Here is a 25,044-nt window from a genome sequence, read left to right as displayed (position 1 = left end):
ATTATCAAAGATTCAAGAAAAGAAAACTTACTATTCCGGAAGTTGTCGTCCACCACCGTATTCAGCCTTGGAAGCAATTAATCCTTCTGTGATTAGCATTAATTGCCCAGCTCTGCCATCCCAAACAACTGCAACATGATGCCACTGCCCATCATTGACTGTTGCATACTCCCGGAACGACAGGAAGGCATCCTGAAGATCGGGGAAGAGGGAAATTTGGACACCACTTGAATGCGCCTGAAGGAGCATTCGTCGTTTTGTGGGAACATGCGCCGAGTCCACAGCGTAGAGTGTGTAGAAGATTCCTGAATCGTCCTTCTGCGTGAATTGCACCCACATGGCGAGTGTTAGACTTTCAGCACCTCCTGTGTAGAAGGGAACAACTTGTGCTGCTGTCGACCTCACTGCATCACTAAAGTACAAATCATAGTCCACTTGAATGGTCTTCCTGCAATCATCACCGGTGAGATTGAATGGGCATTGGCAGTAGAATCTCTCCGTTAGATCGATACATGTTGCACCAGGTGGGCAGGAGTTTTCTTTGCAATCAACAATGTCTTTCTCACAGTTCTGCCCTGTGAATCCAGGGGCACAGACACACTGATACCCAGCTCCATTGTCAATGCACGTTGCTCCATTCTGGCAAACTCCTGCTTCGCATGCATCAAACTCATATTGGCACCCAATCCCGGCGTAATCCATGGGGCAGGAGCAATTGAGCCCAGAGCCGAAATCTCGGCATTTACCACCATGCATACAGGGATTCCCGATGCATCGTTCAGGAGCTGTTTCACATTGCTTCCCATCTGTTCCACTGGGGCACACACAGAAGAAGTCCTGGAAGAGATCAATGCACGTGGCGTCATTTTGACAGGGTTTCTGTGTTGAGCACATTGTGATGGCTTTCTGGCAGCGATCGCCACTCCATCCGTCGAGGCAGAGGCACTCAAAGCCACCAATACGATCACGGCATGTTCCCCCATTGAGGCACGGAGAGTTCTCGCAGTCATCAATGTCTGTTTCACACGATGCCCCCGTGAAGCCTTCGCGGCAGAGGCAAGCATGACGATTGTCCAAGTCGAGGCAGCGCTCTGTGCCAACGGGATTGCATGGATCACTCAGGCATTCATCAATCTCCGCCTCACACTGCAGCCCCACAAATCCAGGACGACATTTGCACATAAATCCATCGAGTTGATCAATGCACGTCGCTCCATTCTGGCATGGATCACTCTGACAGTCATCAATGTGATGCTGACAATTCTTCCCGGTGTATCCTGGCTCACACGTGCACGTGTACCCATCAACGAGATCAATACACTGCCCGGCATTCTCGCACGGACTACTTGCGCAATCATTCATGTTGACATTGCAATTAATCCCAGTCCATCCAGGATGGCAGACACACTCATATGTGAAGAGCCTATCAACACACGTGCCATACTTGCAGGGCTCCGATAAGCACAAGTCAATCTTCTCCTGGCATCGTTTCCCCGTGAATCCCGGTGGGCAGGCACAGTTGAAATCATTCACAAGATCCGTACAATTAGCCCCAAGGAGGCATGGGCGTTCAGCACAATCATCAATGTTTGTCTCACACGCTGGACCTTCCCATCCGGGTAGGCATTCACATTTGTACCTTCCCTGTTGGAGAGCAATACAGGTAGCTCCATTGGAGCAGGGATTCCCATTGGCAGTGCAAGGATCGATGGTGATGTCACATTCAACACCTGTGTAGCCACTGCGACAGAGGCAGGTGTAATTATTGTAGCCCGGTTCATTCTTACACATTGCCCTGGCTGGGCATGTGTTGTTCCGGCAATCAGACACTTCCTCCTGGCAATTCATCCCTGAGTACCCAGCAGGGCATTGACAGCGATAGCCCTGAGGAAGATCAACGCATGTGCCACCGTTGAAGCACGGCTGGGAGGCACATTCATCAATGTCCACCTCACAGCGACGTCCACTGAAGCCAGCTGGGCAGAAGCACTGAACACTATGCCCAATTGGGATACAGAGCCCTCCATGTTGGCACGTTGTCTCCTGACACGCAACGGGTTTGCATTCCTCACGTCCCGTGGCTCCAGCTTTGTCAGTCTTCATATTCGTTGGGCATTCATTGCAGCTCATTGATCCTGGCATTGCTTGGTAGAAGTTCACCGGACAGGGAGAGCACGGAGCGAGGCCTGTTGATGAATACGTACCCAGGGCACATTTAGGACGACACAGATCCTTCCCAGCTGCAGCTGGTTGGAAGGTGAATGTTCCCGCGGGGCAGGCTTGACAATCCTTAAAGCCACCCGTTGGTGGTTCTCCTGAGTATGAATTCCGTGGGCATTCAAGGCAAGGCACAAGCCCCGTTGGGGAGTACGTTCCATACCCACAGACAGGGATACAAGCTGCAATTCCCTTTGATCCCTCTTCCTTTGTATACGTTCCTGGGGGGCAACGCAAGCACGCTCCCTGACGATCACGATTCTGGTAGAATCCTCGTGGGCAGGATGTACACATGCGTTGACCTTCTCCAGCAAACGTTCCCGCGGGACAATGAAGGCATCGTGGTACATCATTTGTGTCCATATTGAGAACCTCACCGACACTGCAGGTGAATCCACGTGTGATTGAGCTCTTCAACCCACGCAGGGGTGGACACTGATTCCCAATACTTGAGACATTCAGCAGGGGTTCAATGATGGCACTTGCATACGGCACTCCCAGGTCAAAGATCAAATTGAGCGTAGAGCCACAGAGATCGTACAACTGTGGTTGCCTCACGGCTGGGATGATCACCAGGATGTAGTCAATTTTGAGCATATTATCCTCCAGGAGAGTCGGTACGGAGCGCACAAAGGAGACATTCATGTTAACATTGACGGCTGAACAACGCTGCGAGAGGACTTGATTGAGATTCCCATAGTACTGAGCCATTAGATCTTGATACTGTGGCAAACACGATGGAGCTACAACGCCATTGGCACGGTACGTCATCGTGGCGACTACGTGGTAGTCAGCTTGTTGCGTATTCTCCGACACACAATCCGGAACGACTGATGTTGGACGCCAGAGGCGAGAATGTTCACAAGAGAACGTCTTTACGGGTTCACCGTCAGTGAAACGGAATCCAGGACGACACGTGGCTATGCATTCAATACCCTTATCCCCAGGAAGGCAGTTAATAGCCCCATTAACGGGTGGCTGGAGCTCCCAATCAACACATGGGGTGGCTTGAATGGAAACCTGGAAGTGGCATGAAGCTTTATTGTTGAATCTATCTCTCGCCACAACGGTGACATTCTCAAAGGCTCCAATGGGGATTGTTGCGCGCTCAGGGATGAAGGTGAGATGCACATCGCCTGAATCATCGGATGTCTTAATCCTTTTGCGTGTTTCATTGAAATTCACCATGTAGTTATCTTGCTTATCCACCAATTCAATCACATAGCTCTGTGGGCATGTTAGCAGCGGTGGCGTCACATCCGGAACTGTGATGTTAATCTCACAAATAGCCACATTCCCATCGTAATCAAAGGCAACGTACTTCACAACGGTATCCTGGAAAATGTGAATGGGCGTCTTGAAGCTCTGTGGCTTCACTTCGAGCCGTGCAATTGATCCGGAATTATCAATTGCCGTTGGTTCGGTGAAATTAATCGGCAACACCCCGCCATTCTCATCGCGTTTCACCACAATCGGTTGCTGTGGGCAATTCTGGAAGACCGGTGGTTCATTATCAACACATGGGGAGTACCCGTAGTCATAGCCAAGCAATGGTTCCGCCTTGGGCTCTTCACATCCCATCAATTCGAACTTCAAACAAGCATTATCCATGTAGCTGACAATGCCAAGGATTACAAAACGCGCCTGAACATACTTTGGCAGTGTGATCATTGCTAATTCCCCATAATTCCCAGGATCTCTCATTGTTAGATTGAAATTCGGGAAGTAAACGACGTAGTTTTCATTTTCACTTTGCTTGTAGAAGAAACGAATCTCAGTGGGACGTCCTACGATGTCATTAGTCACAACACCCTTAACTAGGATGGCTTTAACACGATAAACCTTCCCCAAATCCACACTAACATACGTGAATGCCTCCTGTTTGCCACACCACCCCGTTACGGAGTTCAAACGAATATTTCTTGCTTCGTAATTTGGCCTCTCAGACGTTGCATTGATGGCACTATCGGGAATCTTTCCGGAAGAAATTCCCAGGGGCTTAATGACTTTGCACTCAGGTTCACGCATGCACGTAATTGGGCGGGGATTAATGAGAATATACCCAGGGCGGGAGCAGCCAAAGAGAACTTCTGAACCCTGCTCATAGCTTCGTGCTAGCTGAATACCATCACTCGGTCGTCCGGGATCCTCACAAACGGGACCTTCACATCGAAGATCCCCAAAGTCCCAAATCCCATTAGCCTGGCATCGTACAACATTGTCGTGCTTTGCAGTTTGCCCCGCAAGCTTAAAGGTGTTCTGGCATCCGAAGAAAAATGAGCTTTGATACTTCGTATCAACAAATTGCCCATATTCCGCTCCGGGAGTTGCCATTGGCATACCACAGTCAACCCTCGGGCAGGCAGGAGTTGTTCCTGAGAGCCAATAATCCGGTAATCCTGGTTTCGGGTCGTACACACACTGCCGGAAGCCCGAACTAGCTGTTCCCCTCAACTTCCTTCCCGGAGAATTGCACGTTAGCGTTACATTGTCACGGAATTGCACGAGAACACTCTCCTGATCGGGGCGCAAAACAGCCAGGCCGGATTGTTTATCATCCGGAAGGGAGACACATTTGGCATACATGCATTCGGGGACTGTTGCATTCCACTGGCCACTTGAGAGGCAAAGGAGGGACGCACTGCCGGACATTACGTAGCCAAAGTTGCATTGGAATGAAACCAAATCACCAAAGTGATGTTGTGCCTTTGTTGTGAGGAGTTTTCCATTTTCCGGTGCCACCAGTGATGGACACATTACTGGAACGCATGTCTTATTCTTCTGCAACGTATCGCCGTCACGCTCACCAGTTTCGGACAACTCAATGTTGTATCTATTTGTGGCAAAGAGAGAGTGAAGAAAAAGATCAGAAAATGATCAAAAATCTCAAAAAGAAACTTTAAGAACTTCTCGGAAAACTCACCCAGCTGTTCCATTGGTCGTGTAGAGCTCATATCCCGAATTGCAGGCACATTGGTAGCTTCCTGGTGAATTGACGCACTTCTGATCGCATCCACCATTATTCTTTGAGCACTCATTAACATCCACACAATCCAATCGTGTACATCCCATTGCTTCCAGGCGCATGCACGGGGAATTAACGTAATCCTGGATGCGGAAGCGCACGTAGCGAGCCTCAATGGGAATTGGGAGATTCAGGATGGACAGCGTTGGTTCCAGAATGCGGAATTCAACGGCTGTTCCATCGGGGTTCGCGTAATCCTTGAAGACATCTGTTAGATCATCAGTGTACTGAAGACGAATGGCCGATGTGAAGGCAATAATTCCATCAGATCTCTGTACGGACATTGTGCGGAATCCCCGGAGGATTGTTGGTGCTTTGAAGTCAATTGTTACCCAACTACTTCCTGGTTCTGTGGATGTTCCACACCAACCACTTGAAGTGAGTCGCAAAAGGCTCTTACTGTAACCTTCCTCCGATGAAGACACAGAGATGCTGTCATCGGAAATGCCTCCATTGGCCAGGCCCAAGTCCCCAACAGGACGACATTCAGTTGTTGGGGCAAAACCCTTCTTGCATTGACAGTAAAATGATCCAGCTGTGTTCATGCATTCGGTCGATGCGAGATCGCACTGTGAGGAGCTGCATTCATTGATATCTGCAAAGAATTCAAGAAGAGAATCCTCAAAGAGTCCCTAAAAAACAATTTTAAGTCCAAAACTCACCATCACACGTGGGCAGATTGCTGAATTCCTGATTCTCATCGCATTTAATGATATTATTCCCATTTAGCTTGTATCCTTTGTAGCACTGAATACGCGCCTCATCTCCGTAGAAGTACTGCCTGGTCATGTCAACGATGAAGCCATTCTTCACATCAGGATACGAATAGCAGCGCTTCCTCGTGCATTTGGGCACATCATTGCTCCACGTACCGTTGGACATGCAAATGAGGACTGGTGCCCCGGTTCTCTCATACCCAGGAGCACATTCGAATTTAACAATTGTCCCATAGCTACGTCCGCCACCATTGAGCAAAGTCACATTGGCATTTGCAACTTCCGGCAGAGCTGAGCATTGGGATGCCAAGCAGGCAGGTTGTCTCTCCCACCGGCCATCGGCAAGGCAGGAAATCTTCTCAAGTGGACTCCCCGATGGGAAGGCAAAGCCAGCATAGCACTGATACATGGCAATACCTCGGTATGTTACATTGGATGACCCAATGGAGAAGCCATTGTCAATCTGCGGAACGGGACCACAGTAGACTTCCTGACATTTGGGGATGTACTCAATACTCCATGTTCCTCCCTCCATGCACATTGTACTCAATTTATTCTTTCCCGTTGCAAATTCTTGACCCACAGGGCACGTGAAGGAGATCACCGTACCAAAGGCTGTATCTCTCGATGATGCCAAAGCTCCCTGCCCTGGGCGAAGTTCCGGGCAATCAGCTGAGAAGACAGCAGACCATCCGGGACTATTGTGAAGGGCGTCTGTGACGAATTTCAGCAGCAATTCCCCCGAGGAGGCGGTAAGAGTCAATTTGGGCTTTGTCGTCCCGGTAAATCCATTTCCAGAGTGCAAACGAAGCCCCGATGTTGAGGCACCATCGAACACCTGAACAAAGTCCGTGGGATGAACGTTGAAGCGATCAAAGCGAAGTGAAAGAGGTCCCCCATTGGGATTTTTAATCTTAAACAAACACTCCTGATTGCTTGGGTAGTCACTGAGGCCAAATGCCGGGGAGGCTACTGTTCCATTGCGTGCAAAGATCGTTGCTTTGCATCCTTGGGTATAGCGCAAACTGAATCCCTTCCGGGAATCTCCGAGATTTGTCTTGAAGTACACATAGAGTTTATTTCCCGTGCTCATGATGACCTTAACATTGTCCGCCCCTCTCCCGGTTAGTCGTGCAATAGGACGACTCTTGGGGCTATCGCCATCTCTGACCAGCACATAATCCTGAATGGGATTGAGATCGAGATCTTGAACTTCCAGAGAGATTATTCGTCCAGCTTGTGCTTGAATGATGTAGAGGCATTCAAGGCCACCAGGGTAGACTTTAGGATAGCCCGGACTCGTGAGGATTTGTCCCTGAGACGTTGCCTGGAGGGTACCACTGCACACCTGTGGTTCCGTCTTCCATGTGGCACGGAAACCCTTTCGCTCAACACTCCCATCCGTGACGAATTTAACAATCATAAAATTCGACGCCGTGACAAAGGGTTTACTCGTTAAATCCAATTTCCCCGAAAGTGTGGCCAATGAGACGGATTTATCCTCTGTTCTGCCACCAACGAGTACCTGGACTGTGTCAAAGGTTTTCTCAGTGTCAAATTCCTGGAATTGCAGGACAATATTGCTTCCCTGAGGGCCCTCGAGGGTCCATTTGCATTTAGCCAGAGCCCCGTATTTGTGGGGAAAGTTTGGTGACTCAATCACATCCCCACCGGATTGCATGTGGAAGTGGCATGAAGCTGGACAATCAAGTTCATCGGAGCCATCGCCACAGTCATCATTGCCATCGCATTTGAAGGCCTGATTGACGCACGCACCGTTGGCGCAGTGAATGGAGTTCTGCGGACATGCTGGGGCGCGGCACATGAACGGCAGGAGGCTCTCGCACGTACTCAACTCCCAGGATTGCATGATGCTGGCTGTGGACACAGCAACGCACTCCCCAGATCGTGGATCGGGTTGATTGAGTGACCAGAAGCCAGAGTACTGAGAAACCTACAACGCGCGGGATCAACAACAGATAAATTGTACATAAGTAAATTCCGGAAAAGGTCACAGTGAAATTTTATTTCTTTTAGGCGGATCATTGACCTCCGATTGACCCCCGCCCAGACTCTTTTTGCTTCCTGTCTCAATCAAAAAATCATCTTCTGCTGCTCAGTAATTTTAAAGCAGAAGATCTTCAAAGAGTTTCCTTAATTTCTTTAATTTTTATTTAAGAAAATCTTCCGGGGGCATTTATCTGGTTCAGATGGAGGAAAGTTGTAAAATTAAATTATTTATTTGTGAATTAGTAAGTTCATTAAATGAGTTTTTTACTTGCAATTAAATTAACTTTTCTATTAAATTTTATAAAATTTTCTTTTCTTTAATTAACTTTTAATTAAATCATTGATTAAAAATATTCTTCCAGCTCAATTTAAACCTACAAAATCTAGTTAAACAACTTCAATTTCCCAATCTCTGAAGCAATAACTTTTAACCAGATAAATCCCCCTCAGAGTATGCCTCCACCTGGTTCTTCTACTAAAGCAATTTCTATTGATTGAAAAATTTTATTTTGTGATTTTGCAATTTCGCATTCCGCTCGTATGTGCGCGGACTGTGAGGTGCTGCGGACACAAAAAAATAACGAATCAAATGGAAAAAGAGAAACACAACATATCATACTCCTCGAGAGACTTTCAGACAACTCTTGCCAAGATACTTGGAAGTCTTTTTTTCTCTTCTTAACTTCATCATCATCTTGTGTCCACGTCTGCACCTTGCTGGCGCGCGCACACACCTCACAACCAATCCCCATGAGTACTTTCACGTTATATCATGTGTCCCAAAAGAGAAAGATTTATACGTATGAGAGGGAGAGATAGAGAAAAGAATTAATTTTCTATTCATCACACGTGGTCATTGGGAGAGGAAGGCTTCATGAGGAGGAAATAAGAAGAAGAATAAAAGAGGAATTCCAACGAAAAGTCATAAATTGGTCACTCACCAGTGTTCCTGCCGCTGATTCAAGTGTATTCGTTCGCAAATCATCCAGCGATGCCAGACCCAGCCAGTACTTGTCCGATGATCTCCTATTGAGCTCACCAATAGTAGCTATGGCTTGTGTAACATTGTTCTCCGTGTAGGATTCAATAGCGACTAGTTCTGCTCCATATCTGCAAAGAACGGCATATCAATGAACATTTATGCGCGCACAATTTCTCTCTCACTGATTTTTTTTCCATTACATGATGTGTGTGTGCATAGGAAAGTCACGGGTGCTAATTTATTAGGTAAAGTCTCCTCCTCACGGTTCTTTATCAAATTTTCTATCTCTTCAATCTTCGTCACCAGTTGTGGGCTTTTTGCTCCCATTTCTATGATCACAACACAAATCTCTTTTGTCTCCTCATCCACCATCAATTGTTAAGACAGATTCTACCTACTTTTCACTCACAAAGCCCCTTCGTAGTGTAAAGAAAATCATTAGAGAGAATTGTAGAGATTATATCATTTCTTTCTTGTTTTTTATTCATGCCTTTTTTCCTATTGTGGCTTATACCTTAGTAAAGTTAGAAAATAAATCAATTCAATGGCTACACAATATTTCATTCAATCACTAATGAGAGTCAATGAAAGCGGAAAAAGTATGATAAATCGCAATAAAATCGAAATTTCTTCACTTTTTAGTCAAATTCTTCTTTTATTATTTTTTTTGTTTTCTAAATTTTGTAAAAATAATCAAAGCTGTGATGAAGAAATGAGTGAAAATTTTAATGATGAAATGGTCATTTTCTTGCTTTTCTCATGATGAAGAAAATAATTAGAAAAGGGTCTTTTAATGGCAAAATATGCTTTTCAAGTAATAAGCATAAATCATAGCTAAAGCAGTTGAATTGATTTGTCTTAGCTCTTTGTTTTCTAATTTGTGGATCAAGAAATGAAGATAATTTATAATTAAACTTTGTTTATAATTAATTTTTCAAGCCACAAAATGGTCCAAAGTTAATAGGATTCTTCTTCATCTTTATCACTTTCTTGGGAACCTTTGAAAATTTGTCTTGAAACTTTTTTAAAATCTGTTCTTAATTCTCCTAAATTTCATTAATTAAAAATTATACATCTTATGATGAACTTTATTTGAAATTCTATGCTTAACTTTCAGCAAAAGCTGTTTAAGAAGCTTTTTAAAACTTTATTCATTTCAATCAAAAGAAAATCTAGGTCTTGTACATATTTTTGTCGAATCAAATGCAAGCAAAATACAATTTGTTCTTCACAACAAAATATATTACCCTTCAATTAGATATTTAGCATTTCCCGTAATGTATATAATTACTACACTAAAAATAGAGAAGATTTTGCAATATATACGAATGCAACATACATACAATTTCCCATTATATATTCCACCTTTATGTATTCCCATAGTTCAATGCAAAAAGTCATAAATCACTGTGCAAAATGTATATAATTCAAGACATGTTAATCAGTCTCATGAGTGTTTGCCTCCTCTGCAGCCGGATAATGAATTCATTGATAAAAATGTTCGACCTAGTGGAGAGTTCAATAGTCGTATAAAAAAGATGAATAAAAAACACACGAAGAAGTAAAAATAACCATAACGACTCTATTTATAAACGTAATAAATTGATGACACAGTTGAGAAAACGCCTATTTTTGCCACACAAATATTATTTCTTCTTCTCTTTCTCATGTGAACCTTGCATAGGCCAATGTGCAATCAAGAGAAAGGGTATATGGTTAATTGATGACAAAAATTTGTGGAATTTCCTTGGAACATTCAAAGAGATTTGCAAACATGGGCAAAATGTAGCATAAAAGTGCACAAAAAGCCGTTTGCTGTGGATGGAACTATCCTCCTATATACCTAATAAATTCTGAATAAAACGGTAAGTTGTCGATTTCACAAGATTCTTTTCTTTCTTCCAGCTGAATGAATTTCTTCTCTTTTCTCTGGAAATTGCATTTAGTTTATGTTTATTTTTTGGGTCAAAATCTACATCTTTGAGAATATTTTTTTAAGAGGTTTTCTTCTCCTCCCGAATCAAGGCAAATATCTTCTGTGGTTTGCAGAATTTTTTTTTTGAAGCTTCATCTGTTCCCAATAAAGTCCAAAGAGAGATTCTTGTTGAGTGTATTCGTGAAAAAAAGGTCAAAGAAGCGCTAAAGGCCATCTCAAGTTCTTTTTTTTTTGATTTTCTTCGATTTTTTTTTCATTTACTTTATTTTGCTTTTTTTCTTAATTACTTTGGACTTGATAATGAATTTCCTTTTCCACTTTATGCATTATGCAAGAGCGCATGTACATATGTACATAATGTATATAAAAAATACTAATGAAAGAAGTGGGTGCAATACAAGTCATTCCGCTCAGTGATTTTAAAGTGCATCCCAAGATGTGCATTGAGATTGGGTCTCTATAGTTAATTCTTAAAGTGATTCTCCTTTGTAATTTTCTCGCCACAAAAATCTCAATTGTTTGCTCTCTTTATATGCTTTGCTTGCATCTAATACACACAAACACGTGCCCTCATCATAAGAAATCTTCTAGTGCAATATGAGAAGATGTACCAAAACATCTTTGCGAAAGAGATACAATTTTTCTCCTTCTTCTTTAGAGTAGTGATTATGACACCAAAATCATTCTGCGCGGCACGCATTGAAGACGCTCAAGAAGAAGAAGAAAAATGAGAAAAAAAGAACAGTTTGAGGACATTTTTATTGAAATTAACCGGAATAATTGCAACATTGACTCAAGAAGTGGAAATGAGCTGCGAACTAAAAAAAAATGATAAGAAGAACAAACACTGAGAGAGCGAGCAAAAGAAGTGGAATAACTTCACTTTGAAGGTGATTCATTGCATCCATTCACAAAATACACCAAGACGTGAGCTTTATGTCCACCTCTTGGTTTCCATTTTGACAAAAATGCTCATTTTCACGCCATAAGTTCTTTTGGTTCAGCAACATTTTTGTACCACTGACCCGCAACAATGCTGTTGTATGCCAAAGAATTCCTCATTGACCACTTTTCTGTGCCACACTGTGAGCATTTGCAATTAACAGGATGAATAACAATCCCCCCAATTCATTATTTGGCACACATTATGGACTTGTTACTTTGTACCCGCGGTGTTCTTATTTCATTCTTATTCTCTCTTTTTTTTAGCACAACAATTGCAAAGTAAACCCAGACGTTGAGATCATATAAAAAGAAAGAATTAGAACGTCTGTGCCCGTCTTTGAAAACTCCAAAATCAAACAAACAATATTTTTTTTGTCTTGTTTTACAAATTATTCAAATAACTTTTGTGTAAGAAGACAAAATTATCACATTTTACTCTCACTTAATCCACGCACTTAATTAGTCACAAATGCCAAAATGAAGCATCTTTCTAATTTTTTTTTCGTTATAAATACTTTCTAATTTTTGTGTCTTAAAAATGTCAACGGAAAGTCTTGTTGCGAGTAGCAACAGGTGCCATTTGCATAATTTTTTCGAACCTAAATCAATCTGTAGGGGAAGGTAGGCCTTTTAATTGGTAATGTAAAAGGGTCTAACGGAGAAACCGTAAAATTCCTTTATGAATATTTTATATTTTACATTTTTACGTGGATTTCGTTCACTATTTAAAGAAAAATTCCCAATTTCTGGTGCTTCAAAGACACAAAAATCATTCTAAAATTGCTCCTAATTTATCCCTGTTCATATTTCCCCTCAAAGGAAAGCTTTAAATGAGCTTTACAAATGAATTTTCATTTATTTTTCATTACAAATGGAAAGTCAATCATAACGCGTCCAGTTATAAGAGTTGGTATACCACAACGCGGAGGGGTCAGTCTATGCGTTGTAATTTAATTCATGAGCACTATTAGTAGGCAAAGTTGATTTTTTTTGTAAAACTCAGAAAATTGAAATATAAAAGTGCACATATCTCAAGTTCTATTGCACATACAGAAATTTCTTGACTAGTTTTGGAAAGGTATTGAAATAAGCTATAATCTGACATATATTTCGATACATTTCAAGGTCACCTCCAGAACATAAAATGGCGGATTTTTGTTCTACCAAAACAGTTTTTTGCACTTTTCGTCCTAAAGGAATGGTTCTAGAGGTTTCTGATATTCTAGAAAGTTGTAGAGAATTGCAAAACCTTTAATTTGATACCAAATTGAGCAAAATCGAACAATCCGTTCAAGAGATATGACTCTTAGAACTTTTCAAATTCAAGAATTTTTCAAATGGCCATATCTTCTAAACGGCGACATAGATTTTCTTCATTTTCGGACTGAAGAAAGATATTGAGTCAGGCTACAACATATTAAAATTTAAAAGATTTGCCTAATGGGGATTCGGAGATATTTCCCCTTAATGTTAGGCAATTTTTGTTTTTGTTTTTAGCGCCTCTTGCGGATGTTTTTGAAACTTGAAATGTTCTAAACAGTAGTAGGGCTTCTCAATACCTTTCATTTGATACCAAGATGGTCAAAATCGGTCAAGTCGTTCTCGAGTTATATTGAAAAAACACTTTTTGCTTTAGGCCGCCATATTTGCTAAACCGCTTGACCGATTTACAAGTATGATTTGTTAATGAAAACATCTCACTGAGCTCTACAACATACTAAAATTTCAGATCTCTAGCTTTAAGGGAAGTGGTTGACGGTATTTCAAAATGGCGGACGGCGGCCATCTTGGATTTTGAAAATGCGAAAAAATGAAATTTTACACCCACATTTCTATAGAAAACTTCAAACCGGAAGTCTCTATCTCTTGCCGTTCTCGAGATATAAGGCAAAGTTTGGGCGACCGGCCGGCAGGACGGCCGGCCGGATCAAAAATTTTCCACCACCATTTTCGTAATGTGGGATGTCTAAAACGTGCTCATACCAAGTTTGAGCCCGATCTGAGGTGGTCGGTTTTTCCGATGATTACAATACTTGGTATGCCACGATTGTTGTATACCAACTAATTTCTATGGATAATTGGTTATCACTTTGATTTTAATTTGCAAAGAAGCATAAAACAGTAGCGTGGAAAATCACATTAGTTTTTCCTTACTAATAGCTTATTGAATAATCAATTGGAATTCATTTCTAATTCAGTTAATAGGAAAGTCGAGAAAAAGATTCAGTGAAGCTCTTGTAAATATCTCAAATGCACTTTCTTTTTTTCTTTTTACTTTAAAATGAAAATTTTATCAGTAGGTCTGCTAGTTTTTATTGGCAAATAAAATATTCTAATTTATGGTGGAAAAGTTGTTTTTAAAGAGATTGTATGAATGAAGTTTTGCCTTTATTTTACCTTTTAATGAGGTTTAACTTTTAATTAGATTTAATTAAATTACCTAATTTTTTGATCCAAATAAACGTCTGAATTAAATAAAAATTAATAAACTAATTTATTGAATTTTTTTTGAAAAACTTGACCTAATTCATTCTCTAATAATAAAACTTTGATGAAGTTTTCATTACAATGGAAATATTTCCAATTGTTAGACGTCCAGTCTTCAATTACATGAAAAATTGAGCAAATAGCCGTCCATCATTTATTATATTACCTCAAATTGAAGCCTTTCTGTACTCATAAATAGACGAAGATAATTTCTAATAATGCTCGCTATGTATTTAATGGACTTCCAGCTGTTGGCGTGTTAAAAAACACACACATTGTTATAGACTAAAAGATATATAATTTTCTGCTTGCGAGTTTCTGTATTCAATTCTTTAAAGTTCACTAAAATTATGTATTGCATTAAATAATTGTTTTATCACCCATGCAAATTTTTTGCCAATTTTTCAATTTCTTTTGCAGACGAATGACTCAGACTCACGCAGTGATGTGATTGACCAATAAAATAGCACACTTTTCACCAAATGACTCCATGATTAAGCATCTTATGCATATCATTAAATAAAATTATAAATAATGACGATGACTTCATTTATTGAATAACTATTTAAATTTCTTTTTGAATTTTTTATGTTCTTCAATGGAGACTTCGTCGCGTGGTATCGATTAGCATTTTGTGCAAGAATTTATTGAGGAAATTCTTAAAAGAAAAATTAGCATTTTTTTCTTACCTTCTACAGAGCTCTGCTGCTTTCTCCCATGAATGTTTTATATTGAAGTATTTATAACAGTACAATCCTCTAAGTTCCCATCCTGTGGAAAAATAAATAAAAAAAATATATTTAATGGGGGAAAATTCTTAAGAAACCTGCAGTGTGGATAATTGAGAAATATCCATAGTAATATTGAGAAAATTATCGATGAGAGGTATTTGAGGGGAAGATGAAGATTAAGAAAAAAATCCACACATTCCTCTCACTTGTTTTTGCATGAATTTCAGTGGCATTTTCAACACCATGTCTCCCCTTCCAAACGAAAACTTGTATATTTGCCATCTCCTAATACTCTCAATTCACTATTTTTCGCCATGAATCACATCATACAGCAAATCTTGACACACTAGTCGTTTTTTTTATTATATTATACATATTTGCTGATGTTTTTTTTGTAACCGTTTTACTTACATACCTACGTGTGCTTAACGGTAAAAGAAGTCTTTTATTTTCTAAATATTGTCTTCGATTGCGGAAAGGCCATGAAAAAAAATTATCGCAAAGATTAAGATGTTTGAAATTTGTCATAAGAATCCCACACCAAAATATTTTTCCACTACATTTATTGTTGGTAATAAAATTCCCAAAATTTTTGGATTTTTCTTGATGAATTCTCTTCCTCTCTCGCTGCTTGCAATGGAACCTTGACTTTTTCAGTTAGCACCTCATTAAGTTACTTAAAGACTGCCGTTTAGTTTTCTTTAGAGATTGTTGATGAGACTTTCTTATTTTGTTAAAGTTCTCCGTCATGAAAAGCATAAAAATAAACTTAATTTATTTTGCCGGAAAATTTTCTTAGGTTTTAACGAAGTTTCTTTACTATAAACTGTGTTAAAAATCTCCCAAGGAAGCTTTTCTTTGAGGTTTAAACCTTAATAAATTATGTACGTCAAGCTTTATTTATTGTCCAATTAAATCAAAGCTAAGAATTTTTGTTGATATATCAATAGATAAGAAGAATTAGAATCTGCGAAATCCAAAAGAGAAATAATTTCAAACCAACAAAAGAAACTGAAATTTTTTTAGTGCCTCTTTTCACGCGAAAGATTTTGTAATTATTTAAATGTTCCGGTATTGAGTTTAAAATTTATGGAAGAGACAATTTATATTCATTCATCTATTCTGGAAACTTGAATTTTACTTTGGACGGAAGATTTAAGTTGATTTGACCAAAATCAGGTAATTCGCAAACCTGTCTCTTTTCATGTAATATACTACCTACATTAAAATTAAAAGAAGAAACTCTCGCGAGGAAAAAGCAATTATTTTCGAATAAATTCATGCAGCAGAACAAATAGAAGAAAATTTAATTACATTGAATTTTGAATTGCACTTACATGTCAAATAATTTGTTTAATTAATTGACACGAAGAGTGAATGTTTTCTCAATGTACCGCACAGTGGGTGTTATGTAAGAAAACAACGATTTATTAAGTAAGTATAAAAGAGATGAAAATTAACTCGATGAAATCTCTGCATTGGGATTTGTGAGCATTTTCATTTGTCCATCTGTGTGTCATAACATTTTTCTCATTTAGCAAGATGAATGAATAAAAACATGAATTTTTCTTCTACCCCCCAAAAAACAAATATCATGTAAAATGACTCTATTTGATCTTTCGAAAGCGTGAGAGTTGGCAACGCAGAATCATAATCACTTATTGTTAAATACGTTAAATACACACAGACTCAAGTTGCAATATTGAATTTTTCACATGTCAAAAAACTCTCGTGGCATTTAAGAAATGAGCAATTTTTTTTGACAAGTTCCTACTAAAAAATAAAGCGAAAGAACGGTAAGTAAAACTTACGGGCTGTGATTCTTTCTTTGCCAGTGAAATGTGAAATTGACTGAAAATTGAGGATGGGCAAATTTTGAGGAAGGCTTTCTCGCGCACCGAATCACAGCCAACGCGCAGAAATTTTGTGAAAAGCCTTAATCGTGGGCGTTGGCTGTGATTCGGTACGCGAGAAAGCCTTCCTCAAAATTTGCCCATCCTCAATTTTCAGTCAATTTCACATTTCACTGGCAAAGAAAGAATCACAGCCCGTAAGTTTTACTTACCGTTCTTTCGCTTTATACTGTTCCATCCATGCTATATTTAATTTTTATCTTTACAGTTTATATATATTTATCTTTGCATTTTTATGTGTATATATAATGTATATATCTATGCGCATTTATATATATTTTACTTTACTTTTATATATGTATATATATAAAACGCCCCGCTTCGCGGGGCGTTGGACTTACGTAACTCAAGAAATGGCATGCAAACTTTAAAATGCGATATCTCCGGAACGGCTACATAGATTTTCTTCATTTTTGGCACGATGAAAGATATTATAGTCAACTATAACATATCAAAATATGAAGCAAATCTATAAAGCGGTGCTCGAGATATTCATCGAAAACTCATCGAAAATTTTGTTTTTGACTTTAGCGCCCCTTGCGGTCACTTTAGAAACTTCCGATGTTTTAGAGAGTTGTAGAGTTTGTTGAGAGCTTTCATTTGAGCCCAAGTTGATCAAAATCGGTCAAGCCGTTCTCGAGTTATGGCCGATTTTCGATGAAAATTTGTGGCGGCCATATTGGCTAAACGGCTTGGCCGATTTTCGAAAATGAGGTATCGTTGGAAAGCTATTGATGGCCCCTACAACATATCAAAATTTCAGACCTCTAGCTATAATAGGGCCTGAGATATAGCGAAAACAAAATTTGGGGGTTATTCAAAATGGCGGACAGAGGGGTGGGGGGTCGGATTTGACCTCATAATCGGATGTCTTCCACCTGATATATGAACTTTGCCGTTGACCGCAAGTCTCTATCTATTACCGTTCTCTTGTAATTTAGCGAAAGGTTCCGGACGGCCGGACGGACGGACGGACGGACGGACGGACGGACGGACCAATTTTTGGCGCATACGTTTTTTGGAATGTGGGGACCCTAATTCGTGGTCATCCCAAGTTTGAGCCCGATCTGACGACTTTGGATTTTTGAGTGTACACAGAAGCTGTGCTTCTTTGAAGAAAGAATCACAGCTAAAAAAACTTTAAAATGATAAAGAGCATTAAAGTCATTAATTTGATTAATCTAAAAGAGATAAAAATCACAAAGGAAGGAAGGAAATTTAATTTCCTTTTATTTCTCTGTTGAAAAAATTAATTTTCATGATGCGATTTATGATTTATCTTTTGGCATTTCTTATATGGTTTCCTTTCCTTCCCCTCGTTTGTGTCGTGCACGCGAAGACGGTGGTACACACACAGAAGAGAGTTGCGCTGAGTTGCGGTTTGTTAAAGAGTGGAAGAACAAGTTGAGGAATGTGTGACATCACTTTTATGTGATTTTCTTTCGTGAATATTCCAATATATTCATAGCCAATTTTAAGCGTATACGACTCAGCAATAAATTAAATAACTTTGACTCACCATTTGTACATGAAAATATGTCCTGAAATAAGAAGAGAAAAAAAAACATTAGAAATATTTTTTTTAAATTGTTTTGCAACAATTGTCTAACAATTGAGGGTATTACTTTAATCCTTAAAAAACTAGAGACTTTCAGTTCCTATGGCTATAAAATGTTTTTGCACAAGAATTTATAAATATTCTTCGCTAATGGAGGAAACTGAGATACAAAAAATGAATTAAGAGAAACAAAAAGAACTTTACAAAACAGACACGATGATGAAAAAAAAAGATATATAAAAAAGAGATTAAAGAATATCTCACTGCTGCACCTTTTGCTTGCAACTTGAGAGCAATATTGTATTCATCTTCAATAAAAGCCTTTTTTATGACACATAAAAATGTTATCTGAATGTTGAGACTCGCATCGCATTGACCTACAAGATGAATACTGATGTAGGTATATATAATTTCCTATATATTTCTTACAGAAATATGCAGAATCTTCAATAATTTAATAACTTATCCTATATTTCTTGCGCAAAGGTACAACAAAATGATGATCTCTCTTAATCACTGAGATTTAGCAAATTAACCTACCTTTCAATTATATAAAATTATTTTATCGTTTGCGAAATTATACTTTGTTAAGAAGATTCTTTTATGATCGTATTTTATGTTATGAGAACGGAAAAATAGAATAGAATAGAATAAAATTTTATTCTGCCCTTTGCAGACTAGTGCTTAGGGCCAATATCATATATGTACATAGATTTTACAATGTTTCTCTTGTTTGAGGTAGCAGCCGCGAAAGCAAATGGGACCCGGTCAACCCGTCGAAATCCCACCCACCCCGCTGCTCCTCAACATATAATTCATTTCAGGAACTATCCCCGTAATCAGGTGTGCGTGGTCCAGTGGCCTCGAAAGGTAGGGTTCCCAAAGGAAAGGGCAAGGGAAATGTACCAGTACCCCCCGCCGTAATCACCAGTGTCTCTCTTTACATTGGGCGAGGGTAAAAAAGAGGCGAAAAAACCCCTCTATAGGCAGCCACTGGTTTTCCGGCTAACCCCCATCTGGTGACAAAAACATCTCCCACACCCCAACACACGGTTACCCACCGATCGGGACCCCAGGACCCAACACCCTGCTCCGGTAGATAGTCCATCAGACTTTTACATTGTATTCATATAAATTCTATCAAGCCACTTTTGTGCAGAAATTCCATAAGTCTTTCAATTTCAATTTTCTTGTTAACAGCAGCATCACAAATTTTGGACTTTACGTTACATTCTAATCTAATAGACTTAAATTGAAGGCAATTCAACAAGTGATCGACTGTAATAAACACTCCACAGGTTTCACAGGTGTTGTCCGCGTTTCTTCCTTCCATGCGATATTCGTGAGTATAGCGAGTATGTCCTATTCTCAGCCGCGTCAGCGCCACACTTTCTCGTCTTGTCAGCTTAGAATATGTTGCCCATTTTTTCACTTTTGGTTTGATTGCTCTTAGTTGGTCATCACACTGATCCCAGTGATCTTGCCATTCCTGCCACAATTTCTTCAGTATAGCCTCCTTCGCTGTATGGTATGAATCCTGCTGTCTATCCTGCTCGACGCTATGTATCATAAGCCATGGGGTTTGAGGTGGAGGTTGAATGGATATATTTGGTTCGTTAATATTATGTTTTACAAGGAGGTTTTTAATAAAATGAAAAAATGAGTTTTTACCTAGGGAACTAATAGCTATGTTGGTTAATCTGGATGCTGTAGGGAAGAGAGGATGGGAATTTTGAGTTAGAATTTTGAAGTAATAATTTAGTGACATTTTTTCTCTAAGATATTTGAGTGGTAAGGCACCTGCATCGACAATAATGCTACTAACTCTACTAGTGCGAAAGGCTCCGGTGGCCAATCGCAATCCTAAATTATGTACAGGATCTAGTTTTTCGAGTCTAGTTTTCGCCGTAGGACTAAATACTGGTGCACCATAATTAAGCTTGGATACGATCAATGCATTATGTACCATTAACAACGAGTCCCTATGTGCCCCCCACTTAGTTCCAGAAAGAGCCTTGATAACATTCATATTTTTCATAGCTTCCGTTTTAGTTTTATCAATATGTACATGCCATCTTAATTCATTATCAAATTCTATACCTAAATATTTTTGATGTGGTACAACAGGTACTACGTTGTTCCCTATCGCAAGCAGTGGGTCAGGATGTGGAGTTCGTTTTCTACAAAAATGTACTATGGCTGATTTTTCGGGAGATATTCTAAATCCATGTTCTTTCATCCATATGTCTACATTATCTAATGCTTTTTGAAGTCTTGTATTAGCAATTTCAATTGATTTATGTTTATAGAATAGTACTATATCATCGGCATAAAGGTAGACAACAATGTCAGAATCTACTTGATTTATAACATCATTGATAGCCAAAAGAAACAACTTGACGGACAAAACAGACCCTTGGGGTACTCCATTTGCGAGCGAATATTTATTGGTTAGTTTGTCACCTATGCAAACCTGAAAGGTTCTATTATTTAGAAAGTTTTTAATAAAATTAAAAAGTTGTCCTTTGATTCCAATTTCATTGATTTTTTGCAAAATATAATAGCGCCACGTCCTATCGTATGCTTTTTCTAAATCTAGAAACACAGCTACTCCGTGCATTTGTCTACTAAATGCTTCCATAACATTGGACTCAAGACTAATTAAGCCATCTAAAGTAGATAAGGACTTTCTAAATCCGAATTGTTTATTTGTTATTATGTTATTAATTGTGAGAAACCAATCTAATCTTTGTGATACTACTTTTTCCATGACTTTGCAGAGGCAGCTGGTTAATGAAATTGGTCGATAGCTAGTAGGGAGATTTTTAGGTTTATTTTTCTTGTAGATAGGGACAACAATAGCATTTTGCCATTCGGATGGAAATTCGCCACTATTCCAGATTTTATTATAAAATTCACAAACGTAATGTTTACTTTCTATAGGCAAGTTTTTAAGCATGTCATAGTGGATATCGTCAGGTCCTGGTGATGATCCTTTACAGGTTAACAAAGCCCTAAATATTTCGTCAATTGTAATGTCTGTGTTGTATACGTCATTGGTATTCAATTGGAGTTCTATAGGATTATTTTCTGTGTTATTTTTAATATTTAAAAAATATTGGTCGTACCCCTCATCACTAGAAACAGACTGAAATGTTTCGGCCAGATAATTAGCAATGTCTTCTTGATTGGTTAGTGTTGAGCCATTTTTATCCAGTATTTTTATAGTGCTGTTAGTGGAGTTGCCTTTAATTTTATTAATTCTTTGCCATACTTTATAGGGTTTAGTTTTAGGATTAATTTTTGTTACATATTCATCCCATGATTTGCGCTTACTTTGATTTATTAGCCATCTCATTTTAGCGCATTTTTGTTTATACTGAAGGTGTAATTGTGGGGTGTAGCAATTTTTTAGTAAATTTTTAGCCTGTTTCCTTTCCTGTTTAGCTTTTTTAATTTCATTGTTCCACCACGGGACTGGGGGTCTTTTATATTTTCCGGTAGTTTTGGGAATAGCTTCATTAGCAGCATTAATGATTACATTGTTAATATATTGGGTTTGTTCTTCTATATTTTCGATTGGCTGGTTTAGTTGTGCTTGATTTTCAAATAATTCCCAGTTAGCTTTTCTAATTTTCCATTTCCTACGAGTTTTTCGGGCTTCTAATTTGTCTTTAAGTGTTAGGATAATAGGATAATGGTCGCTTCCGCAAAGATCACTATGAACTGCCCATGTAAACTGACTACTCAGTGAATTACTAGCTAAACATAAATCTATAGCTGACATGGTTCCATATGCAAAACTCATATGTGTGGGTTCCCCGGAATTAAAAATATATATTTCGTTATCATTAATTAATTTTTCTAGTTTTTTCCCTTTTCTGTCGGCCCTGTGACAGTTGTCATCCCACACTGGGCTATGTGAATTAAAATCCCCCACAAGTATATATGGATGAGGTAACTGATTTACCAAATTTTCAATTTCGTCAATATTACTACTAGAAGGAGGAATATAAACGTTACATACTGTGAATTTCAAAGGATAAAGAATTTGAGTTGCCACAGCTTGCAGATTAGTTTGTAAGTTTAATGTATGCTGAGGTATATCATTTTTTATTAGTGTAATTACACCCCCTTTGGCGCGATCATTTTCATCTGTAATGCCGTCTTTCCTGTTACTTGTGTATGCTCTAATGTTAAATGATTTGTTAGGTTTTAAGTGGGTTTCTTGGATGCATACTATATTTGGATCGTATTCATTGATTAAAAGTTTTAATTCATTATAATTATTTTGTATTCCATTGATATTAAATTGTAAGATATTATATTCATTTATTTCATTTTGATTAGTATTATTTGTATTGTTAATTGTGATTTGTGAATTGTTCAGGTTTACAGCTGATCCGGTTGAATTATCAACTGGTACAGCTGCGCCTGATAAATTTTCATCGTTTCTATTTAGCCCAGCAGTGATAGACCCTCCGTTCCATCCATTGGAATCATTTTCCGATGGTAAGTTCGGAGATGTCCTCACCACCTGTGTATTGTTTAAATTCTGTGGATCTAGTCAATTATCATCACTCATAGGTTCGTTAGTCAAGTCAGATTGTGTAAAGTCATTTGTCACGTTTCTTGGTGTGTTAGCAATTGTATTTCTGGTTTGCTCATCATTCTGATTTATTGTGTTTTTCGTGTTGCGTGGTTTTCGTTGGTATAATGGATTTGTTCCCGAGGTTGATGGGACTGATAAATTTGGTGGGGATTTTTGATTAGGGGAATGATGCTGAATAGTGGGGACTTGCAATGTTAATTGGGAACTCGGAGAGACAGGGGGGGATCGACTTCGGGATCGGCTTCTGGTTTGACTTATCTGGCTTTGAGAACGAGTTTCTCTGACATTGTGAGGACTTTTTTGTGCTTCTCGTTCGGATGCTCGTTTCTCCATGGCAACGCGTTTAACTTCCTCATCCAGAATTTCATCGTCAGATCGGGTGCTGCTATCTCTCTTCTTTCCTTGCTTTCCACGGGGACGTGCAGGTGCTCGTCTAGTTGCACTTCTTGGTCTATGTTGTGCGATGGGTAATTCCGGTTTGGGATGTGATGGTATAGAATGATCTCGTTTTCTCTCTTGTGTTGGTAGGGCTGGAAAGTTATCATCATCTACATTGAGACCAGAGAATCGGTTTTGTACCACAACATTGTAATTGTATGGATTGCGCTTTTGGGCGGGAAATAACTCAATAGCTTCTTGCTTGCTCAGATTCTTGGTTGCCATTGCCGTTTGGATGTTGTGCTGTCTCAGTCTCTCTGAACATAGAGGATGGGTGGATTGGTGATCTCCGGAGCAAGATGCGCATTTGTACTTATTGGCTGTGCACGTGGTTTCCATGTGGTCTTCAAGACAACGTCTGCATTTTAATATTGGTTCCCGGCATATCCTTGACATATGTCCTATGCGCCAGCATTTGTTGCATGTGATGACTCTGGGTATGAATGGAACATATGGTAGTCTAACATAATACATGTAGACATATTCGGGGACTTGAGTGCCATGAAAATATATTTTAACCCTTCTCGTGTCGGTGCTCGTGGTCGTGCCATCCCGTCTCTCCGTTCGTTTTACTCTAATTATGCTGTGAATTTGATGTTGCGCGGTTTCCAGTTTTTCAATTAGGTCACTGGCAGTGTATTTTGTGTCAACGTCGAAGATCAATCCACAGCTCGTAACATAATATAGTGGAATGTACGGCTTAAATCCTTTGGCAATCAATGTATCGTCTTTAGCCAGTTGATTGGCAGTTTCGCGGTTGTTGCAATGTATGATGACACTATTGCGGCCATTTTTCACAATTCGCGAGATCGAATTTTCCGCATAATTTGAATATATGGTCTCTCCAACTAGGATCGGACTAATATTCTTGCACCACACGATTACACGATATCCATTATATGCTACACCTTTTTGATAATCATAAGTTACTTTTTCATTGTCATTCCGCGTGGATCCATTGTCCGGGGGATCATTTCCCCCGGCCATGATTGGTTCTTATGCACTCACTTATAAATTAATTATCGTTTCTCTGTCCAAATTTAGTATAAATTCTTAACTTTAATTTAACGAAATGAGTTGGAAAGTATTAACTACACTCTCCAAGTAGATTTTTATGGGCTCTGCGGGCGCTTAATCACAAACTTTACCGGAGTAAAATTCAGAGATCCTCGTGGCTCAAGTGCACGAAGTGAACTGGAGAACGGAAAATAACGTTTATACCAAAAGGTTCTTATTTTGCAATATTTTTTTATGGTTTTAAGGATTTATAGTTCAATTAAGGATCGTAAAGAGAAATGATTGAAATTAAAACATTACAGGAGCTTTTCAATTAGTTTTCTTGACTTGAACTAATAGCTAATAAATCGACAACTTTTGATTCTTTTTTTATTCTAAATCTTCTTCTATTTCATAGAATCTATTCTAGAAGAAAAACAACTAATTAAATGATAATTTTCAAGCTTTAATGAAGATA

General features: G+C 39.2%; 3 protein-coding genes across 5 annotated transcripts in view; 1 reads left to right on the top strand and 2 right to left on the bottom strand.

Annotated features, from left to right (window-relative positions):
• The window catches only part of LOC129788976 (dachshund homolog 2), a 1,190,888-nt gene that overhangs the window by 905,874 nt on the left and 259,970 nt on the right, over positions 1-25,044 (bottom strand). The window lies entirely within an intron of this gene.
• The window catches only part of LOC129788985 (uncharacterized), a 511,890-nt gene that overhangs the window by 447,845 nt on the left and 39,001 nt on the right, over positions 1-25,044 (top strand). The window lies entirely within an intron of this gene.
• Positions 1-25,044, bottom strand: part of LOC129788929 (sushi, von Willebrand factor type A, EGF and pentraxin domain-containing protein 1) — a 47,419-nt gene that overhangs the window by 14,594 nt on the left and 7,781 nt on the right. For all 3 annotated transcript variants that reach the window (XM_055825374.1, XM_055825373.1, XM_055825375.1), the window contains exons 3-8: positions 18,482-18,503; positions 15,008-15,089; positions 8,910-9,078; positions 5,905-7,912; positions 5,141-5,837; positions 32-5,050 (exon numbers count right to left, since the gene is read on the bottom strand). In XM_055825374.1, the coding sequence (XP_055681349.1) occupies positions 32-5,050; positions 5,141-5,837; positions 5,905-7,912; positions 8,910-9,078; positions 15,008-15,089; positions 18,482-18,503 (7,997 nt within the window). The remainder of the gene's footprint in view (positions 1-31; positions 5,051-5,140; positions 5,838-5,904; positions 7,913-8,909; positions 9,079-15,007; positions 15,090-18,481; positions 18,504-25,044) is intronic.

This window comes from Lutzomyia longipalpis, chromosome 2, assembly GCF_024334085.1.
Source record: "Lutzomyia longipalpis isolate SR_M1_2022 chromosome 2, ASM2433408v1".
Lineage (NCBI taxonomy): Eukaryota > Metazoa > Arthropoda > Insecta > Diptera > Psychodidae > Lutzomyia > Lutzomyia longipalpis.
This window is presented reverse-complemented; position numbering and strand designations above follow the sequence as displayed.